The sequence below is a fragment of the Protopterus annectens genome, chromosome 15.part0 (assembly GCF_019279795.1).
Source record: "Protopterus annectens isolate FY-2018-M chromosome 15.part0, PAN1.0, whole genome shotgun sequence".
NCBI classification, from domain to species: Eukaryota; Metazoa; Chordata; order Ceratodontiformes; family Protopteridae; genus Protopterus; species Protopterus annectens.
The window spans coordinates 575,366,277-575,389,058 of NC_056749.1; the positions used below are offsets into that span (position 1 = coordinate 575,366,277).

The following is a 22,782-nucleotide window of genomic DNA, read 5'->3' on the forward strand; positions in this document are numbered from 1 at the left end:
ATCCCTGGGATTCATTAGTGCCTACACTAAGTGTACATTAAGTGTACTCCACTCTGAGTAAACAAACAACACAAGTGTAATTTTCATCTTCCTAATTTTAGATTTCCTACTGATTTTCTTGCAGACTTAAATATTTTGAGAGATTCATAAAGGTTACCACAAAGTGTAGACTACATGTACATAGTGCAATCTTCCTGAGTGATTAGAAAGCACAAAACATGTGATAGGGATGTTCTTGAATACAGCCTGTGTACAGTTAGTGTAGGTGTTACTGAATCTGGCCCTAGTTCCAAGGACTCCACACATTCCAATTGTTTTGTTTCCATGAATCCACCATCACATTAGCTGTTAAGTTTTGAGGCAGAATTACAGAAGGCTCTGTTTCTTATATAAACAATGTGGTCTCTACTGTAATGCTGATCGTGTTGAGATTTAAAATATGTAACTTATACATAACATCTTAGATAATGAGATCTGAAGCATTAATGCTGATGATATGAGACTTAAAATATGTACCTTAAACATAACAGTTCAATGTCATTTTGTGGTTTTCAGACAGTACTGCAGTGAGCCTTGTGATTATAATTATGTAAGGGGGGGTACTACCATCTCCAAAAAACGACTGCCTCTGGGTCACATCAACACCGTAAAAAAACAACAATCTCAATTAATATGGACTTTTGTTAAAAGAGTAACCCTACTGTCCCATGTTGTATCAATGAAAACCAAAATAAAAGTCCAGATTTTTTCAACCCACCACCACCACCACTGCTGGTGACACCCTGGGACAACTTTTTTGGAGGGATCTGTGCCTTGAAGACTCCTCCAAAAACTACTGCCTCATGGTCAAACCACACTACAAAACAGAATTCCAATAACTGAGAATTTTGTTAAAACATCAGTAACTCTACTGATCTGCATTGTATTAATGAAAACCTGAATAATGAGGGAGGGGGTCTGTGTCTCCCAGACCCCCCCCCCCCACACACACACACACACACACACATACACTCCACTTATGAAATTGCAGTTACTTCCATGGTCACATAACAGTGTGTGTGCATGCCAGAAGGAACACCCCCACTGGTTACATCAAATGCACAAGTATTTTTTTGAAGAAAGAGTGACTTAAAACAAAGACAATAACACCATCCATCTTACCTCCATTAAAATGCTACCCTCATCAAGCAATAATTGCATAAAATGTAAATGCTTTAGCAACACACACCCCTCCATAATAGAATTAAAGGGGAAAAGATACAGAGACAAGAGAGAAGGACAGAGCACAGAGTGAAACTGTGCTTGGGCCTCACCTGACACAACACTTGAAGCAATTGTTGCAATCACTGGTGTTTTTGTCTTCTTATTGACATTGGACAGGAATCGGAAAAGCAGTCCATCTTCTGCCATGGCATAGATTATACGTGGCATTGGTAACATAGATCCCAGCAAGCTGATAAAGGAAATGGAAGAACTCAGACATGTAATGCCTTCCATCTTGGACCAAACTCTGCCTCTTAACTCATGCTACTTCCACTGTCATTCTTTGGTGTTTTGCATGAAGGTTACTTGTATGTAACCTCTGCAGTTTACCTTTAGGCAAAAACTACTGCAGAACTAGGTGCCATGCTCAAGTTTACATTTTAGGAAAATAAAACAATGCTCTTTTGTTTTCTAAAAATACATGTCTGTCTACATTCATTTAAAACAATTGTTTTGTCTTATTAGATAAATAACCTCAAACTGCATACATTTTCATAAAATGCTGAAATACAGATAACAAAAAAAATTCTCTTTCAGCAAATACACAGACAAAATGTATGTATTTTCATGGGAATAAAAATGGTAAAAATTAAATAATTTGATATCATGGTTTCATGGTATATCAGAGGACAATGTAAAATGTTTAGCTATAAAAAATCGTTTAGAACCAAAGTTAAGCATAAAGGGAAAAATAAGAAAGAGAGGAGTACCTTTTGTAGTTAAGGCGTCATTTTGAGGGGATTAAAATCAATTAAAAATAATGAGTGTGTGAGAGTATAATATAAATCATTTTGCATAAAAGATCTTCAAAGTAAACCACATTTCTACACACTCTGTACTATATATACAAAGAATACACTTACTCTGCTATAAATCATGGAATACTTTACATGTAGAAGCTGTTCAAATCAACATCACATACAAGACCATGCAAGCCCGAAAGGTGCTTTAAAACCATAACTAATAAAAGAAAAATGCACAAGAGATTTCAAATGTTTCAATAAAAGATAATTTCACAAATGAAATATAAGACCCTGTCACGTGCATTAGGTTAGATGGCTAGAAAGTTGGATTTCCTCAAACTCAATAACTTGCATTTCTCTTGCATTGGATTTTTGATAGATACCCTAATCTTTATGGATATCACTTTGGTAGACAACCCTGTATTTCCAATAGTCTAACATTCCTACTATGCTGTATGTAAGAAATATGCATGTCTGGAACTGCCCTATGGTGGCTCTAATAAACTAAAGGACTACTTGAGAGATTTGATCTACATCTTCTTTGTCTCATCTGCATTGTCTTCGTCTACATGTTGATTCTGCCTGATTTTGCTTGTACCATTGACCTGCCCACCCAAACACCAGGGGTGAAGGTTTTACTGAGATTTTTGCTGAGATTTCTGTAGCACCAGCGACTGTGACCACTGGCCCACTGAGAGGAACCACTAACCCACAAGGCTCTCTTGGCATCTGGGGGTTACAACTTTGTTTCCACTGTTTTTTCTACTGTTTCTTCCTCAGGGCTTCGGTCACACATTCCAGTAAGGTGGGCTTCTGCCTGGCAGCCTAGGCCTGACCCAAGTGGACGTCACCACACACTCCTAGTGCTAAAGGGGCCTCCCTAGCAAAAGAGCTGCTCTTTTTGAGACAATAGATCTGTAACACTGCGGCTCCTCCACAGGTGCCCGCATTGCTGCCTCCACAGGGGTATTTCACTTGGCATTTTTCCCTCCCTGCTGGGAGGCCTTTACCCCTCCACCTATCAGCTACCTCATCCAGCCTTGTTCTGTGAACGATGTGACCGAACTGTCAATGACTTTCCTATACAACAAAAGTACATGTGTGTTAAATCTTACCATAGTGGTAAATGTCCTTCTCTTCACCGTTGTAGTATTCATAACACTAGGAAAGCCCCTGCCAAGGGCAGCCTGACATCCAGCCAGTATACCAAAGTCTTCAGGTTGCTTTAAGGTACGCTGTGCATCACACATATGCTCCTCATGTAGCATAGGGCATTAAGATGACATCCAGACATAATGAAAGCCTCAGTAGGATCACTAGTCCAAGGAAAAAAGTAGCAGTGAGTACATCCAGAAGAATCCAGAAGAGAAATGGACCAGGGAGAGGAGGGAGGGAGTGAATACTGCAACAGTGAAGAGAAGGATATCTACGGTTATGGTAAGATTTTACACAACTGTATCTTGTCCTTCCATTTCACTGTTGCAGTATTCATTACACTAGGGAGAGTGCCAAAGGTCAGGAAGAAGAGAGGGAAGAGAAAGGACCAGCACAGCCCTCTAAGAAGCCATGAAGGATGACCCTAGCAAAACCAGCTGTAGTTCTGGAGATTCCATCCAACTTGTAGTGCTTGGTAAATGTATGCACAGAAGTCCAGGTAGCTGCCTCAAGAATAGAGTTAGTATCCGAACCCTTGAAAAAAGAGCCAAAAGAAGGCACAGCTGTAGTAGAATGAGATGGAAGGGGGGGGTGAAAAGAGAGCCCCGGATTTAGAGACAAGTGCTGAATCCACCAGTGAAGTGCCTTCTTGAGACAAGGTAGAAGAGGAACTACAAATTCTAGGACATTCGCATGTTGAAGCCAGACTGACTCAGAAACCACTGAAATTTTCTCATGTTGAGTATGGCCAGAGGGAGCATAAGGATGGTCGATGTCATGAACCCCAGAGCTCTCAGAAACTCCCTGGCTGTGACAGAGGCCAAGGAAGATGAGTGTGAGAGAAGGAAATGAGTGTTAAGGCTTTGGGAGGAGGCAGGGATGCCAGCATAGGCACAGTCTGGATCCTGCACCCCAGAAAAACATGGTCCTGAGAAGGAGTCAGAAAAGACTTTCTAAAGTTAATTGTGAACCCCAGGCTTTGCAGAAGAGAAATGGCAAAATAAAGATTTTGCAACAAGATCTCTAGAAAGGATGCCTGAAACAAGAAGTCATTCAAGTAAGGAAAGACTTGGATCCCGTGAAGCCTGTAAAAAGCAATCACAAGAGCGAGGCATTTGGTGAATACCCCTGAGGCAGTAGAAAGGCCAAAGGGCAAAGCAGATAAATGAAAATGCCAGGAAGCAACAGAGAAGTTTAAACTTCCTGAAAAGTGGATGAATAGGGATGTGGAGATAAGCATCCTTCAGATCCAGAGACACCATATAAGCCTGGGGAAGGAAAAGAGGAAACAAAGTCTGAAGGGACAACATTCAGAAGGAGAGCACATTCAGATAAGTGTTTAGATGAGAGAGGTCTAGAATTGGTCTCCAAGTACCCTCTTTCCTGGGCACTAAAAACATTCTAGAGTAAAAACCCCTCCCCCTTTGGGACCCAGGCACCTCCTGAATAGTACCATGAGTCAAAAAATCCTGACGCACCCCTGGAAACAAGGAGAGAGAGGCAAATACAAAGAGGAAAGTGGCTGGGAGGAATATGATAGTCAGAGAGCACCTGGTTTATCAAGAAAAGGAGACTTCTGAGGCACAGAAGTCTGAGTAGCCTTCACAAGAGGAACCTCTTACCACCCTTTTTACCCTTAGGAGGAGGGCGAGATTACCTATGAACAAAATCTGACTTACTGGGGTAATTTCTCTGAAACTTAGGCACAGGAGAAACATACAAGTTTAAGTTCCTGTAAAGCCTTGCCCTTATCCTGAAGGGACTTAAATAAATAAGCAGCAGCTTCATCAAACAAGTGTTTATTTTCTAGAGGGGCATCCATCAAACTTAGCCTTGATATCATCAGACAAAGGTTAAAGCTGAAACCAAGAATACCTCTTTATTACTGACCTAAAAGCAGCAGCCCTAGATGATGCATCTACTGCATCATAACGACACTTGATGGAATGATGAGCCACCTGGGAGGAAGTCCTTAACAGGGAAAGGGTAGAAGTTTTATCCTCAGAGTCTAAAAGGTCAGAAATAAACTGACAGGCCTGGGAAAGGACAGCCAACAAGTATCTGGACATATGGTTCTGTAATTAATAGCCCTAAAAGCAAAGGTAGCAGAGGTATAAACCATGTAGAGCAGCCTTTCCATGGTTCTGCTTTATTTATCAAAAGGCAGTCACTTAGAAGGAAACAATTGAGATGGCTTGTCAGAAGCTACAGACACCACCGAGGGGTCAGCAGAAGAACACCTGTACAAGAACTTAAAGTCCTCGGGCAACCTATAGACTCTATCAGGTTTCTTGGGGGCAATGAGCTGAGAGTCTGGAGCCTTAAATGTGTCCAGCAAGGCAGCAAAGACAGGAGAAATAGTAAATGGTCTTGGAGAATCTATCTGTAGTAACTCATAATACCTTTTTTGTGTCCTGAGCACAATCTAATTTAAAGAAGTCCATCATCCTACATATTGTGTCCCCAAAGGAAAACTCTTCAAAGGGAGTAACAGGACTTGTAGATTCCTCCTCCTCAAAGCCATAATCCAATGGAGAGGGAATCTGAGAAGAGTAAGCAAGGGATTCCCAGGACAGCATTCAATAACAGTATTAGGGGCTTCTTCTTTGACTAAGATTTGAGGAACACCCCTAGCCCCCTCAGAGATAATCAGCCATGGTTCCCCATGAAAGTCCAAAGCAGATGTCTGCAGTGTCTCCTTGGAAGTCATTAAAGTTGGGTCCCAGCCAGCCTCCAACCTGATTGTAGCAGAGGAATCCAACAGTAAAGCCGGGTATTCACTCACCTCAAGAGAGACATACAGCAGAGGCTAAACAAAAGAAGAGTCCAGTGTAGGTTTGTTGGTCTTCTTCTTCACAGACAGCTGTCCCTTGGAATGGGAAGTCCCTCCATCATGTCCTTAGCAAGAAGCTTAAGACTTTAGTTTTCAAGATAAAGCACCAAAGAAGAAAGTCTACTATGAAGGGTCTTAGGAACAAAGGCCTGACAGAACAGGCCGTATGGTCATACAAGATGCCAAGGCAAAACAGACACTGTTCATGGCAGTCTTTATGAGGTATCTGTCTCCCACAATGGCATTTACCCTTCTTGGAGGACATGCAACCCCACAACCAGCAAAATAATAAAATAAAGAGTAAAACAAAACACCAACAGGGCACTTATCTGCAACACATTGGTGAACCAACAACGGAACAGGCATTGAGACCGACAAGCAAGAGATGGCATTTGGACTGGTGGCACTGAAATCTGAGGATGGTATGTCTGAACATCATATTTATGCCCTATGCTACACAAGGAGCATACACATGATGTATTACATAGCTTAAAGTAATCTAAAGGCTTTAGTATACTGGCCTGACGTTAGGCCGCCATTGGCAGGAGATTCCATCGTGTTATGAATATATGCAACAGTAAATGGAAGGACATCTAGAAAATCAGGCCAGTATACAAAAAGAAAATATTCTGCCAATGATTCTTAGCTTTGGCAAAAGTACGCTTTCTGATCAACAAACCTATGAGAAAACTACAGGTCACTAAAACAAAAGAGGGAAAATACAAAGAAAAAAAACACTGTAGTGTGAAGAAACGGCACACGAGGAATTTAAGACAATCATCCTACCTGGTAGATAGAGCACACAGAGATCCGACTGCTACAGCGTAACGGGCTGGGTCCCAGTCAATATAACTGAATGCCTCAGGAAGGGGACTTTCTTTGTTTAGCATATAATATGGCATCATGAGGGTCAGAGCAGCAGACACTCCAAAGTAAGCCAAAGAGCAGATCAGCAATGATACAATGATTCCAATAGGAATGGAGCGCTGTGGGGTTTTGGCCTCTTCTCCTAGTAAGTGAAAGAGAAAAACATGATAGTCTTGGATTGAAAATGAACCACAAATAACAGAGATTTATGTTCATAAGCATACATACCACTGAACAAAATTCACACATTCATTCAAAAACTTGTGTGACATTCCAAAGAACGTGGAATGGCTGTCCACTAATAGATATTTTGGTTCTTATTTACAGAACTCATCTTCAAGTAGATTTACCTTCTTACTCACTACATATCACCATCTTGTAGTCTACATTCTCAGCATGAAGGTGCCAATATACTGTGCTCTCTGCCAACTTTTCAACAGCTAAAACAGTCCTGTAGAATCCAAAGTGCTCAAAGCCTATCTGTATTGCAGGTTTTACCAGATGCCATATTAAACACGCCAGTTAAATGTCACACTTTTAGCTGCCATGAATATACTGCCTGCAATGTTACTTAATATTGTGTTTGTGTATGATGCACTTCTATGTAGCTCAGTACCATATTAATTCTGCCATGCTATAATTCTGTACTATTGTCTACTCCTTTTTGTTAATTCTTGCAAAAGTATATTTTGCTATGCGGCATGTTATGCCATTTAGTTATTTTAAGTTCTCTCTGTACCGCTCATTGAGTGGGTAGCAACATCTGAACCCTCTTGCCCATATCAAACAAGGAGCTCAGGGATGACAATTTAGCAAGAAACCTCTGTCAGTAATCTCTACATCTCTGCTTCTATTAGTATAATATGGGGAAATTAGCCAAATACACAACTGAAGATTAGTTTCACGTTTGGAAGTCATTTATGCAATGTATTTCAAATACTTCATCTAAGCATTACACTGCTTAATAATGGCTACACAATATTACAGTGTTTTATCTAAGGCCACTGGTGATTAACGGCAGCAACCATCTCAGCCCACCTCTACTAGCTAGTGTTCACTTTGGTGACCTACCTGTTGTAGCAATGCAGTCAAATCCCACAAAGGCATAGAAGCAGGTCGCAGATCCTGTTAGAATCCCCTGGAATCCAAAAGGTGCAAAACCACCCGCACCCACCTCGCCAAAGCTGCAGATACAAACATAGTGTAAAGTCAATATCAAAGAACACACCATATTCTTTGCTTTAACAACTAGACTCAAAAATTGTAAAAATTCCAGAGTAGAACAAGCAAAATACCTTCATGCTACTATAACATTACAATTCACTGGATCCCATCCAAGTAGCTATTTTTTTTATTTATTTTTATTTTACATTTGTTAACTGGGGGTGTCTTACTGAGCCGTAAAGGCCCTTTTTCAGCAGAGGCCAGGGGAGAAAACCTCCACATAGAAAAATTACAGGTACATTTAGATATTTAGACATGTATACACACAAATTGCAATAGACATGTTTTTACAGTGGTATGCAGCACATCAACAGTTACAGTGGAGAGAACAAACAAGAAAATATTAATTTAAAAATAAATAAAAATAAAGTTAATTAATAGATTTGTTGTGTACAGATGAAATTTGGAACATAGGTAGAATACATGCATAGTACACAGGTACAGTACATACATTGTACATTAGCCAGTGTTTGTGAGTAAGAGTGAAAACTATTATCAAGTACTCTAGGTTTAGTATGTGTACCTTTCTCTAGCCTGGGGAGCAGTCATGACACTGCCAACTTTGCTTGAGGTGTTGCCTAATGAGGTTTTTAAAGGAGGCTTTGGACAATGTGTTTTGTATGATAGTGGGGAGAGAGTTCCATTTTTTAGCCACTGAACTACTATATAGTGTGTCTCCAAAACTATTGTAGCTGTTGGTGACTTCTAGTAGTAGTTTGCTTGATGATCTAAGAGGCCTTTTGGGTGAGTGATGCTGTACTAGGTTTGAGGGCAGGAACTTATTGGGGAGGTAAGAGATAGAATGACAGAGGCAGAGCTGATTGTAGGTTAGGAAGTTGGGCAGTTCAAGCCAGTAGAGCTGTCTCAAAGCAGTACACTGATGAGTTCTATATGAGCAAGTTGCAAAGCGGGCAATTCTGTTATAGCAGGCTTCCATTATGCTTAGTTCAGTTTTGTTAAGATTAGTCAGAATGGGAGATGCATAGAGTAGGGGTGGATAGAAGTTGGGAGCGAGCAATGGCTGATCTTGTGTTGTTGGTAAGAAATTGTTTGATACAGTAGAGTGATCCCAGTTTGGCATTTACTTTTTTAATAGTTAAGATGAGATAACTATCTAGTTTTAGGTGGGAGTCAATGGTTATTCCCAATAGCTTACCCTGTGCCACTGGGGCGACTGGAGTAGCATTTGTGGAGTAGATAGTGAATAGACTGTTATCAGTGTTTTTTGTTAGAACTGGTTATAATCAGAAGCTGAGTTTTCTTTGGATTGAGGATAAATTGGGCTTTGGTAAGGTAGTTTTCAATGCCAGAGAATGCTAGCTGAGTTGTTTGCAGGAGAGTGGGAATGTTTTGTGCAGCACAGATTAAGGTAGTATTGTCTGTATACTGAATGATATATGCATGCTGTGTGGAGGTATGGAGGTCATTTGTGAAGACTGTGAATAGTAGTGGTCCTAAGATAGAACCCTGTGGGACTCCTATAGTTATGGGCAGCTGAGGAAAGATAGAATTTTCCCATTTTACAGCTTGGTACCTGTCAATTAAGTAGCTTTGGAACCAGGTAAGAGTGGAATTTGATAGGTGATATTGGTTTAGTTTGTTTAGCAGAATTTGATGCAAGACTGTGTCAAATGCTTTGGACATATCCAAAAAAAGAGTTGACACCTGCAGGCCTGGATCCCATCCAAGTAGCTATTTTTTTTATTTATTTTTATTTTACATTTGTTAACTGGGGGTGTCTTACTGAGCCGTAAAGGCCCTTTTCAGCAGAGGCCAGGGGAGAAAACCTCCACATAGAAAAATTACAGGTACATTTAGATATTTAGACATGTATACACACAAATTGCAATAGACATGTTTTTACAGTGGTATGCAGCACATCAACAGTTACAGTGGAGAGAACAAACAAGAAAATATTAATTTAAAAATAAATAAAAATAAAGTTAATTAATAGATTTGTTGTGTACAGATGAAATTTGGAACATAGATAGAATGCATGCATAGTACACAGGTACAGTACATACATTGTACATTAGCCAGTGTTTGTGAGTAAGAGTGAAAACTATTATCAAGTACTCTAGGTTTAGTATGTGTACCTTTCTCTAGCCTGGGGAGCAGTCATGACACTGCCAACTTTGCTTGAGGTGTTGCCTAATGAGGTTTTTAAAGGAGGCTTTGGACAATGTGTTTTGTATGATAGTGGGGAGAGAGTTCCATTTTTTAGCCACTGAACTACTATATAGTGTGTCTCCAAAACTATTGTAGCTGTTGGTGACTTCTAGTAGTAGTTTGCTTGATGATCTAAGAGGCCTTTTGGGTGAGTGATGCTGTACTAGGTTTGAGGGCAGGAACTTATTGGGGAGGTAAGAGATAGAATGACAGAGGCAGAGCTGATTGTAGGTTAGGAAGTTGGGCAGTTCAAGCCAGTAGAGCTGTCTCAACGCAGTACACTGATGAGTTCTATATGAGCAAGTTGCAAAGCGGGCAATTCTGTTATAGCAGGCTTCCATTATGCTTAGTTCAGTTTTGTTAAGATTAGTCAGAATGGGAGATGCATAGAGTAGGGGTGGATAGAAGTTGGGAGCGAGCAATGGCTGATCTTGTGTTGTTGGTAAGAAATTGTTTGATACAGTAGAGTGATCCCAGTTTGGCATTTACTTTTTTAATAGTTAAGATGAGATAACTATCTAGTTTTAGGTGGGAGTCAATGGTTATTCCCAATAGCTTACCCTGTGCCACTGGGGCGACTGGAGTAGCATTTGTGGAGTAGATAGTGAATAGACTGTTATCAGTGTTTTTTGTTAGAACTGGTTATAATCAGAAGCTGAGTTTTCTTTGGATTGAGGATAAATTGGGCTTTGGTAAGGTAGTTTTCAATGCCAGAGAATGCTAGCTGAGTTGTTTGCAGGAGAGTGGGAATGTTTTGTGCAGCACAGATTAAGGTAGTATTGTCTGTATACTGAATGATATATGCATGCTGTGTGGAGGTATGGAGGTCATTTGTGAAGACTGTGAATAGTAGTGGTCCTAAGATAGAACCCTGTGGGACTCCTATAGTTATGGGCAGCTGAGGAAAGATAGAATTTTCCCATTTTACAGCTTGGTACCTGTCAATTAAGTAGCTTTGGAACCAGGTAAGAGTGGAATTTGATAGGTGATATTGGTTTAGTTTGTTTAGCAGAATTTGATGCAAGACTGTGTCAAATGCTTTGGACATATCCAAAAAAAGAGTTGACACCTGCAGGCCTTCATTTTTGAGATGGTTTACTGTGTCTGTGAAGCACAGGAGGGCTGTAGTGGTACTATGGGCAGGTCTGCAACCATCTTGAGTAGGTGACAAGATGTTGCTGTCTAGGAGATATTTTGGCACCTGGGTATGGATGCATTATTCTAGGATTTTAGCCAGTGGGAGAGTAAAGCAATGGGTCTGTAGGTATTAAGTTCAGTGGAGGTCCCGCCTTTATGTATGGGTGTAACAAAGGATATTTTCCAGAGTTTGGGCACATAGATTTCAACAACTGATCTGTTTATGAGAGTGGAGATTGGGATAGCAATAGCATGTGCTGTGAGTTTCTAGAAATAGCTGAGGAGTAGGTTGGTTGCTGTTGATGAGGTTTTTCGTTTGGAGAGCATGCTTTTGATTGAAGTGGTGGAAACTGTTTTGAGGGTAAAGCTTGTATTAGTGTTATTTGTGCTGGGGGGATAGTCAGGTTGGAACTGTCCTGAAATACTAAGGATAGAATTGAGTTCACAAAGTGGGAGTTGAATTGTGTTTCGATGGAAACTTTAGTGTCAGGGGTGGTTGGTTTGGGGGTAGCCTTTTGGGTGGGTTTTAGTAGCTGGTTTACATTTTTACAAACTTTTGGGGGGTTGTGTTGGTATTTAGTTTGTAATGTCGTGTAGTAGAATTTTTTTGTCCAGCCTAATGCACTTTTTTCCACAGTTACGCAGTTCTTGGTACTTATTTAGGCTTTGTATTTCTTTGGCTTTTTGATAGTAAAACCAGGCAGTGTCTCTGGACTTGAGGATTTGTTTGGTTTCTTTACTGAGCCAGGGGTTAGTAGAGGTTCTAACCTTGATTTTGCGCAATGGAGCGACAGTGTCTAGGTGTTGTAGAAATGTTTTGTTGAAATATGCTACAGCCTGGTCAAGTGGGAAGGTTTTTATGGGGGGGTCCAGTCACAATTACAGAGTAAAGTATTGAGGACCTCAGGAAATACATTTTTTGTGTTTCTAGTGGATTTATAGTTAGTGGTTTTGCATATGCTTGTTCTACTGAATATAAAGTATATTATGTTGTGGTCACTTAATGTGTCTGGGAAACTGCCTGTGTCAGGGTACAATGTAGGGTTGTTAGTTATGACCCAGTCAAGGATGGATTCCTTTTTAGATTTTTTATCACATCTAGCTGGATTTTGGACTAGCTGCTGGTAGCCATTGAGATTTATTAGATTACTTGGTGGTTCTGATAAACAGGTGAACCAATCTAGGTTGAAATCCTCAAGAATAAGGGTTTCTTATAAGTATGTGGAAGAACACCAGGATAAGAAGTCTTCAAGGCTAGCAGGTGTATTACCAGGTGGAATATAGATCACAATTGTGGTGATGACCTTTTTAAGATGAAGTTGAAGTTGTGAGATAAGTATGTCCCAATTATTGGGAGAGGGGTAGGAGTTTGGTAACTGATGTACAGTTAAGTTGAACTTATACAGTAAGGCAGTTCCACCCCCTTTACAAAGTGGTCTGTCTTGTCTAATGATATTGTAGCCAGTAGGGAGAAATGCTGAGTTAGCTATGTTTTTATTTAGCCAGGTTTCTGTTAAAGCAACTATGTCTGGGGAGTAGTGTGTTATTGTGGCCTGGAGTTCAGGTATTTTATTTTTGATACTTCTAATATTAATATTTAGCATTAAAAGATGGTTAGTTTTGCTGCTGTCATTGATTTGTCCAGGGATAAAGATAGTGGGGGTGTTATGTCCTGACATTTGTGTTGCAGCAGTTAGTGTTGGACAGGGTGGATTTGGGCCTGGGTTGGGGTAGATGTCCCCACTTATGGTGAGCCTGGTGTTAAAATGGTGATACAGATGTTGGAGTTTGGTGATGAGTGTGAGAAACTATTGTGTTTTTTTGGAGTAGGAATGAGAGCATATGTATTTAGTTCTGAATTGGTCTGTTATGTAGTTCTTGAACAATTGTGAGCAGATATGTGCGGTGTCTGTATATGAGAGTGCATAATATAGTGTTGTGCTGCTAAGTTTAGGGATATTGCTAGAGTGATAACTTGTGGAGTTATAAAGAATTATGAGAAGACAGACTAGACTTAGTTGTGTGATAGTCATGGTTATAAAGTTTAAGTTGGTTCTAGGTGGAGGTGTGGATAGGAATTATAGGATTGCACTAGATGTGGAAGGGTAAGTAGTGCGGGGTGATGTAATAATGCCTAGCGGGAAAGAGAGTGTTTGGGAGTATTTTGTGGTGTAGCAAGTGGGTGTGGTGTAATGTGATCTAACTTGAGGAGCTGTGATTGGTGGAGGTGATGTGAGGTTGAGCTGTGGGTGTGTTTGTGATTACTATAAATGTAGAGGTAGTGGGGGAGGGAGGGAATTGTGGGCAGGGCAGGGGAGCAGAGAGACCCAAGCGATAGCAAGGGTAAACGAAGTGGGGCAGAGCCCACCAAGACATCAGCAGGATTCTAATATAGACTTAGTATTGGGGGAGGGGGATAGCACAAGGGGTGTAAACTGGGTGGAATGCAAAGAAACCAGTGAAACGAGAGCCCACCAAGACAACAGTAATGGGCAGCACCAAGACAAGAGTAATGGGCACCAAAAAGTAAGTGTTACTTTACAAGGGGGATAGCACAAGGGGTGTAAACCAGGTGGAATGCAAAGAAACCAGTGAAACCAGAGCCCACCAAGACAGGAATAATGACAGCACCAAGACAAGAGTAATGGGCAGCAAAAAGGTAGTGTTACTTTACAAATCTGAACACTTTAAACAAATGCCTGAGGTCTAATGGCTTACCAGCAAGCAGAATTCAATTGCTGAAGAGCACTTTGTCCTGGTGGGAGACTAGTAATTTAAAGATGGCGCCATGGTCAGCAGGATTCTAATATAGACTTAGTATTGGGGGAGGGGGATAGCACAAGGGGTGTAAACCAGGTGGAATGCAAAGCAACCAGCGAAACCAGAGAGGCAATCAGTGGAAATCTGTCAGTGAAGGCCTCAGAGAGGGTGAATAATAATTCAAACTTTAATTGTAAAGTGAAGGAGAGAAGAGACCGCAATGTTTATTAAGGTTGGAAGTGTGTCTTCACATTGACTTGCTTATTAGTAGCCAGTTTGTGCACAGATTAGAGTAGGGAGATACATTAGCAATGAAAGGGAATGTATAGAGATGCAAATAAACATGTGGGGCTCAAGTGTTACAAACTAAGGCAGAAAGCACTGAGAGGGCTGCTTGATTGTTAATTTAATCCCAGAGATCTGAATTAAATGTATACACTCTATTGGACAGTTAGGATTTCTGCACTAGCTGGGGGGGGGGGACACAAGGCTACAACAGTCAGTTTTATTAGCACACTGTGAACTACTAAGAAAAACTGCTAATGTTATAGCTTCACTCTCATAACACATATGTACAAGTAGAATGCCTGGGTGGACTGACCCTGCTCTTGAGGCTCAAAATGTATATCCTTGTTTAGTTCTGCAGTACTGATTCCTTCTTAGATTGTATGGGCGGGGTGGTAGTCACAGACTGCAGAGTTGCTTGAGTGTGCTCCTGCTCTTGAAGCTCAAAATATATATCCTTGTTTAGTTCTGCAGTACTGATTCCATCTTAGATTGTATGGGTGAGATGGTAGCCGCAGACTGCAGAGTTACTTGAGTGTGCCAAGTAGAATGCCTGGGTGGACTGACCCTGCTCTTCAGGCTGAAATGTATATCCTTGTTTAGCTCTGCAGTACTGATTCCTTCTTAGATTGTATGGGTGGGGTGGTAGCCGCGGACTGCAGAGTTACTTGAGTATACTCAGCTAGCAGAATTCAATTGCTAAAGAGCACTTGTGTCCTGGTGGGAGACCAGTAATTTTGAACTAGTAAACTAGTTACTAAAATTATTGTTTTTTTTTACAAGCAACTGTCCCCACACTGAATACTATAATGCCAGACATTAAAACAATTATTTTTATTGTTGGATGGCATCAAATGAAGCAGTTCTCCATCTGCTCTGTTAAAATGAGCTAGAAACCAAGACATAGGCTCATACTAGGCTAACTGCCCCTGTGAGTCATTTCAAGCCTAGCCAATTACCCCATGTGAGAATCAAACCATGCACCTTGCGTCTGTAAGGTAAACACCTTAACCATTATGCCATCCTCCCATGCCCATAAGGTGTATTGTGATTAATCATGTGCTATTTAATCAATATGAGATGAAGTTAAAACATCTAAAGTCTCATGAGGGCACAGTCTCAAAACAGTGACACTCCCAAGGTCACTAAGCACGCACACACACACACACACACACACACACACACACACACACACACACACACACACACATTTTCATGTAAGCTACCCTGCACTTCCTAATGTGAGGGCAAGCCCCCCTGCATTCACAATTTCTAAAACTACCCATGACGAGGTTCCACAACCTCAGAGAAGAGGGAGAAGATAAAACTCTCCACGTCCAAAGTAAAGTCAATGCATGATGTAGACAGCCCTGAGCTAGCAAAATGTTGACAACAGGAAACTTAAGACATTCTTGATTCACCGTTCCTACACCATTCAACAATGCCTAGGTTTCCTGATTAAGTACAACCAAATGCCCTACTGGTTAAAATGAAAGTGTTAAATGACTAACCACAAATGGCACTGTTGGTCAGGTCTGTCCCCATATAAGGACTCAAGAATAGCAATTGACAAAGAAACAACTATTTAAGCTGGTTCAATGCCAAGGAAAACTTTTACGGCTGCAGCAAGTCAAAAAGAGCTAAACAAAGAAGTTGAAAACCCAAAACAAATTAGACAAAGTGTCTAAAGCATACAGCAATCAACTTTATGTAGACAGTAAGAACTTCATTATCATAAGCTGTTTACCTGGAGTTACTGACAGTGGAGTTGGCCATGTTGTCAAAGTAGTCATCCTGTGTCAGTTTCCAGTTCTTGAAATCTCCTTTAACAAATCCAGAAATGATGACGAAAGAAAGAGCGAACAAATTTACCGCAGTGAAGCACTTATTAACAAATGCAGATTCACTGACACCAAACGCCAACAAGGCTATGGATAAAAGGAAAAAAGGAAATGTCAGGCACATCAGAGCAACAGTTTCTTATTGAAAGTTATGAGTTCACATCAAACATGTGACTGTGCCAGTTAAAAACACCCAACTGTCATACTTCAAGCCTATTTCCCAAAAATGGTTCTGCACCACACTATCACCAACTGTTTTGTTCATCATGAACAGGACAGATTATTTGCCCTCCTCCTGACTTCTAAGATATGTGTCTTGCCTTAACATTTAACTGGTCTTGAAAAATATATGTTTTAGTCCATGCTTTGTGTACTGCCCTTCCTGGTTAGCCGTTTGCATCTCTATTAATAACATGCCATTTTCCTTCATCAAGTGTTAACTCCTTATCGGAAATACTATAATCCTCTGACAGAAAAATAAGTTCTCGTAAGACTGATATACATACAATGGCTCCAGTATGGATACTGGTAGACAGAAGTCAAAGCATCTACATGAACTCAAAAAATGTATAACTTATAAACATGGTAATAAATGATGAATAGAAATGATATAATTAGTGTCCAAAAAATTGTGTATTTGATGCCTATAATGTAGCAAATGATGTATAGAAAAAAATTATTTCAAGAAAGAAGTAAAAACATTAAAAGTCAACTGTGTTACACATTTGTTATACGTTCCCAAATTTAGGCTATACAAGCTTCACAAACATCCACTATTTATTTTCCTTTCCTCATTCTGCCACAAAATGCTAAAGCAACTGTATGTGTAACAGCCAAAGACATTAAGATGACATTTACAGTCTAAAATAGCATACATTTTGCTGTGAAACACAATGTACTTCAAATTATTTTTTGCCTCAAAAATATGAATGCTATAGAATTACAGGTCTGTTTTTCCTGTTTACAAAATGGATCCAAATTCATGTAGGTGAGTAGGTGTGTATGTACCATATACAGAAAACTATTAAAATCATCAGAGCAGTCAATTTTGAACCTGCTTAAGATCTGCACTATCAAACCTCATATCCTGAAAGTACTAACCCCAATTCTTTAGTGGTTACAACATGGTCCTCCAAAGACTGCTTCTTACTTAATTTTCACTTTCTAAATAGCAGAAAATTTGGACTAAATGTGATTAAGCTTGCTAACAGTACCATACATTGTACCAGGAAGTACCGTGCATGTCACATTCTACAGTTTTTTAAAGTACAAAATAATATATATATATATATATATATATATATATATATATATATATATAAGCCGCCGTTTATAATCTTGAAATACTGAAATGTCGAATTTCAGAATCCTGAGACTATAAACCCAAATGTTTAAAATAGCAAAAGTTCATAATCACGAATTTGAATATCTCAAATTTGCAGTTATGGCCTTACGCTACGTGATGTCCGGGATTGTGTGTTTATGGTGCGCTGTGCCGTGTGTGTATCTAGGTGATTTGTCAGCTAAGTGAGTGCTTTGTAAGGGATTTGAGTGGTGGTTAGAGTGTGTTTGAGTGTGCTGATTTGTTTGATGTGTGTGTGACGGACTGGAGAATGCGCATGTGTGAGTTTGCTTTTGTTTCCTGTTTATGCAATCTCGGAGTTAGTATATATAAGTAGGGGGGTGCAAGGGGGCTTGCCCCCCTGCTTATGTGTGTATGAGTTGTGTATGTGTGTAGTTTTTGTTTGTTTATGTTGTGATGTGGGTGTTGTGGTGTATGTATAGTTTAGTATTTGGTGTTTTGAATTGCATGGTTTGGGGCTCAGGGTTTTGTAGTTTCGGTGTTTTGTGGATTCGGTTTCATAGTTTCGAGATACTGAAATTCGATGTTTCAGTATTTCGAGATTATGAAGTGAATATATATATATATATATATATATATATATATATATATATATAATAGAATAGTACTAGGCTAACTGCCCTTGTGAACCATTTTTTAAGCCTAGCCAATTATCCCTTGTGAGACTCAAACCCTGCACCTTGTCTTTGTAAGGTAAACACCTTAACCATTAGGCCACCCTCCCAACCTTTATATAAGCACTGTGGGAAAAAAACATGTACATTTTTATAAAACACTGCAATAGGAAATGGAATACTCTTTTTACATATGAAAGGTATTACTTTTGTGGACCTTTGGTCTAAGCCCTTTACTTTCAGTACAAACAGACATGTTTGCATCTGTGGATGTGCAGTTAGTACAGATGAAGGGAAAATGCTACAAAAATGATTATCAATCCATCAGCTTTCCCAGGATCCTAACTCATTTTGCAATTGAATCTGAAGTGCCAAAAGATATTCATTGCAAAGTAAAGCCTGCAAGCAGATGTCACTGACTAATATAAAAAAGAAATAAAACCCATGCAGATGCTGAATTATTCTACAGCTGGACCTCAGTGTCAAACAGAAACTTCACAGTGACCAATGACATGAGTAAGAGTGAAGTGACTCTACATCATTAGCTGAGGTAAGAAACCAGACAAGCAAATGTTCACAAGGATCGATGCGCAAGAACTACGGCACAAAAAAAATTACAGACATTCTACTGACCTGTCAGAAGCATAATCAGTATTGCAGCAAATATATCTGGATATTTTGCTAGAACCCCTGGTACATTCACAGAGATGTGTCCTTCAAAGAAGCTTGAAATTTTTTTCTCAACCAGATTGTCGAAAGTTGAACTCCATGCTCTGGCGACACTCGCTGTGCCTGATTGAAAGAAGATATAAAAGTGGAAAATGCTGCTAAACAGTTTAAAAACGGCAGCACACTTAAATGATTATTTTCTTCCAATACTAAAATCAGACCAGAAATATTTGTTTGATAAATGGATATTGAACAAAAGCCTTTCATATAGTTAATTGGACGCCTTTCATATAGTTAATCAGACCTTGGTAAAAGCAGATAGTATTCTAAAGCAGAACCAAACATAACAGCCCTCCTCACTGCTTGATAGTGCAAAACATTTTATTGTGTTACTACACAAAGAAACAACATGCAGATGTCAGGAAACATCACTGTCCTTACCCCAAGCAAACAGAGATGGAGCTCAGGCTGTGGTGTAGGTAGACCACAAACCAAGTCTAACACACACACATTCCACCCCCAGTGGAGGATGTTTTGGGAGCATACTCCCATGATTTTTATATATTGGGAAATTCCTACAGCATAATAACCTAATCTATACGACAGCAGCACACTACATAAACTTGGAAAGTTCAAGGACATCTCCCTTTTTTACTCCATGTTTTGGGAAAGGCCACTGAATGTTGTCTCAAAGTATAAGCTTATTTTTAGCCACCTAAGATTAGGGCAACAGTGCAGTAGAAGAGTCTTCATCCTTACCTTCAAAAGAAATGCAAGTTAAAAAGGCAGTTAACAAGACACTACAGTTTTAAAAGAAAGATGCATGGCAGCTTGAGGCCAGCACTCACAGATACAGGACACTGCCACATATAAGCAAGAAAGAACCCTGCAGTTCTTGTCTCTCTCTCTCTCTGAAGCAAAAAAGATTTGGTTGAAGAATATGTCAAAATTTTGGTATTACCTACTAATGCAATCTTTATTAAGAGATGCATACTGAAAATTCAGCTTTCAAGATTCAGTCCACCTTTCTCATTGCAAAAATATCTTAAGGCTGCACAACAGAGTTCTGTATTTTTTTTCTTGCTGCATACAGCATTAAATTAAGGTATGTGTCAGTGTACATTACAGCCTCCCCCGTCACATATTTAAAGGTATGCACCCCTTGAACAGATTTTCCATCAGCTCCATATATGGTCTATTTCATGGTGAATGTGCCAGTTTGGCTACTAGTTTCAAAATTGCACATATTGTTTGAGTATTCCATTATAAATCTCAGACAATATACCAATGTTCGGTCTTTTAAAAATAATCAAAATAGCAAAATATGCCAGAACCGGGAGGTAATGCAACTCTAAAAGAAGAATGTGCCCTTCATCCCTGAGCTGTGCAACTATGAAGATAGAACAATTCAGTACAACTTTGTAGTGCTTGTCAAAATCAATTTAAACTCTCTGGTGGTACCGCTAGACATGTGGCAAGCCAGCTCAATCTTCACATTTCAAACCCTTACTTTTATGCTGCAATTAAGTTGTTTAGAAATCAGTGCATCTCATCTTCTTTACTTACCTATTACATAAGAAAGTATTAGATTCCATCCTATGATATATGCCCAAATTTCTCCAACAGTGACATAGCTGTACAAGTAGGCAGACCCAGTTTTGGGGACCCGGGCCCCAAGTTCAGCATAGCAGAGCCCTGCAGGTACGGAGGCAATTGCAGCAGTCAGAAAAGAGAGCACAATAGCAGGACCCGCTTTGTCCCTGGCTACCTCCCCTACTAACACATAGACCCCTGCACCAAGAGTACTTCCTATCCCCAGGGCAATTAGGTCCAGGGTGGTCAGGCAGCGGGCAAAGCGGGTCTCTTTCATGCTGCAGTCCATCTTCTGTCTACGGATCAGCTTCTTTCCAAATTCAGCTACCTTTCTAGTGGCCATCTTTTCAGGATCTTTTAAGTTTCTCTTTCTGCAGAAATATAAACATAAAAGTAAAGAACATATTAAGACAGATTATCCCATAAATGTTATAAACCAGTTTTCTTGCTATAGTCCACATTTTATTTAAAATGAGCACATAATACACTTGTCCCCAGCCCAGACTTAAAGATTAACAAACTGTGTGCCTAACTGGCAAAATGGCATTTATCAGATGTGTGTTTCAAATAGCAAAGTTAGCAACAATTTTATAACAAGTCTATAACAATACTGATGAAAGGTTTAAAAAAAAAGTCAGGTGTTGTGAACCACATTAAAGGGCACATATACATAACAACAAATCTTCATTTACAGTCAAATAGAAATCATCAAGTTCTTTATATATTGCTTTACCATTTGCAAAGGAGGTGTCCTCTTTCTAGATAATTGCATATTATGCATAACATTTTTCCAGAGATTTAATGTTATTTATTGAGCCAGACCATAATGCTATTACAGTGCATCAATAAATCTTTACCACACATGTATACTTATTATTTCTTTATACTGACTTTGGGGCTCATGGAACAGTTTTGTACAGTTTCCTTTATAATGATTCTACCACAATTTTCCTAAATCTATATATGTGTCTGAACTTTCCTTGCACACAGATTACTAGTTTTGTACCATTAACCCAGACAAATCATGCTGTATTATATTTATCTAGAATTGTGTGCATTACATATTTATTCCAGATAGCAAGAAACCAAACAAATAATTCTATATTTACCATCTGGCTTAATTTTTTGCTATAGATATTTAAAGCTACATTTTTCACTAAAATATTATTTCAGACCTCCTTCCCCCACTCACTCTAGAAGGCTTTTACTGTTTGAGAATGCTTACACCAATATTTCCTGCCTTTAAGTGGAAGGATTAAGAGGTTGGTGAGTGTTGCACTACATTACTGCACACCTCCTTTGTTTACATGTTAGGGGAGGGGCAATTTATAAGCCCATTTTATATTGTCTGTGACAGAATGTAACAATTATCCATGCTTATAAGAAATTGGTCCAATCAAGATGTTCTGCAATCATACGCCCATGGCCGGCCTTAGGCATAGGCCAACTAGGCGGCCGCCTAGGGCGCTGCTCTATTAGGGGCGCTTTTCCAGTATTTATTTGGTGTAGGTAGGCCAGGATGGGGGCACCAGGTGGTGTGGTAGGGGATGCTGTGGAGCCCTTTTGCCTAGGGCACCAGTTGACCTAAGGCCACTCCTGTGATACGCCATTTAATGTGAAGTGTCCTACACTGGTGTAGACGAGCTGTTCTGTTTACTCTGCTTTATCAGCGTTATGACTGACTATAGTTTCTTCAAGCCACTGTGCAACAGAGAGCAGAGGTGAATAGCCTTTTTGAACACATTGTCAAAAAATACGATTTCTACTTTTGCAAGGTGTGTGTGTGTGTGTGTGTGTGTGTGTGTGTGTGTGTGTGTGTGTGTGTGTGTGTGTGTTGCAGGGCAGCAGCTCCCATCAAAACAAACTGGCTTAACTTTAAGTAAATATCAATGAATCTACTAAATTTTTCACAAGAAATCTAGTTAGAATAGTATAAAAGGGTTAAACCCATGAATCTGTTTTTATAATTATACGCACATATACATATATATCCTTAAATGGACAAGATAAGATCAGCCCACCCCTCTTCCGCTCACAGAGCTCCTCTATTCTATTTAATCTAGTACTTAGCCAGTACTCCACATTTTCTGAAGTAGTTAAATTTTCACCATTCTAGTGAACAAAAGTGCTCAAAACTATATTAAAATGCATTAAGATGTGGAAAACTCACTAAAAGTGACTTGATTGTCTAACAGGTACCTGGCTCCTCTGTTCCTTCCAGCTCAGCAAAAGTTTTACTCAGTATATCTATATATATATATATATA

At 39.6% G+C, this 22,782-nt stretch overlaps 1 protein-coding gene across 1 annotated transcript in view; it reads right to left on the reverse strand.

Moving 5' to 3' along the window:
• The window catches only part of LOC122789927 (cationic amino acid transporter 3-like), a 43,418-nt gene that overhangs the window by 8,090 nt on the left and 12,546 nt on the right, over positions 1–22,782 (reverse strand). The window contains exons 2-7 of the mRNA XM_044057399.1: positions 20,490–20,887; positions 18,888–19,046; positions 16,184–16,364; positions 7,933–8,045; positions 6,781–7,003; positions 1,314–1,453 (exon numbers count right to left, since the gene is read on the reverse strand). Of these exons, the coding sequence (XP_043913334.1) occupies positions 1,314–1,453; positions 6,781–7,003; positions 7,933–8,045; positions 16,184–16,364; positions 18,888–19,046; positions 20,490–20,859 (1,186 nt within the window). The 5' untranslated portion in view covers positions 20,860–20,887. The remainder of the gene's footprint in view (positions 1–1,313; positions 1,454–6,780; positions 7,004–7,932; positions 8,046–16,183; positions 16,365–18,887; positions 19,047–20,489; positions 20,888–22,782) is intronic.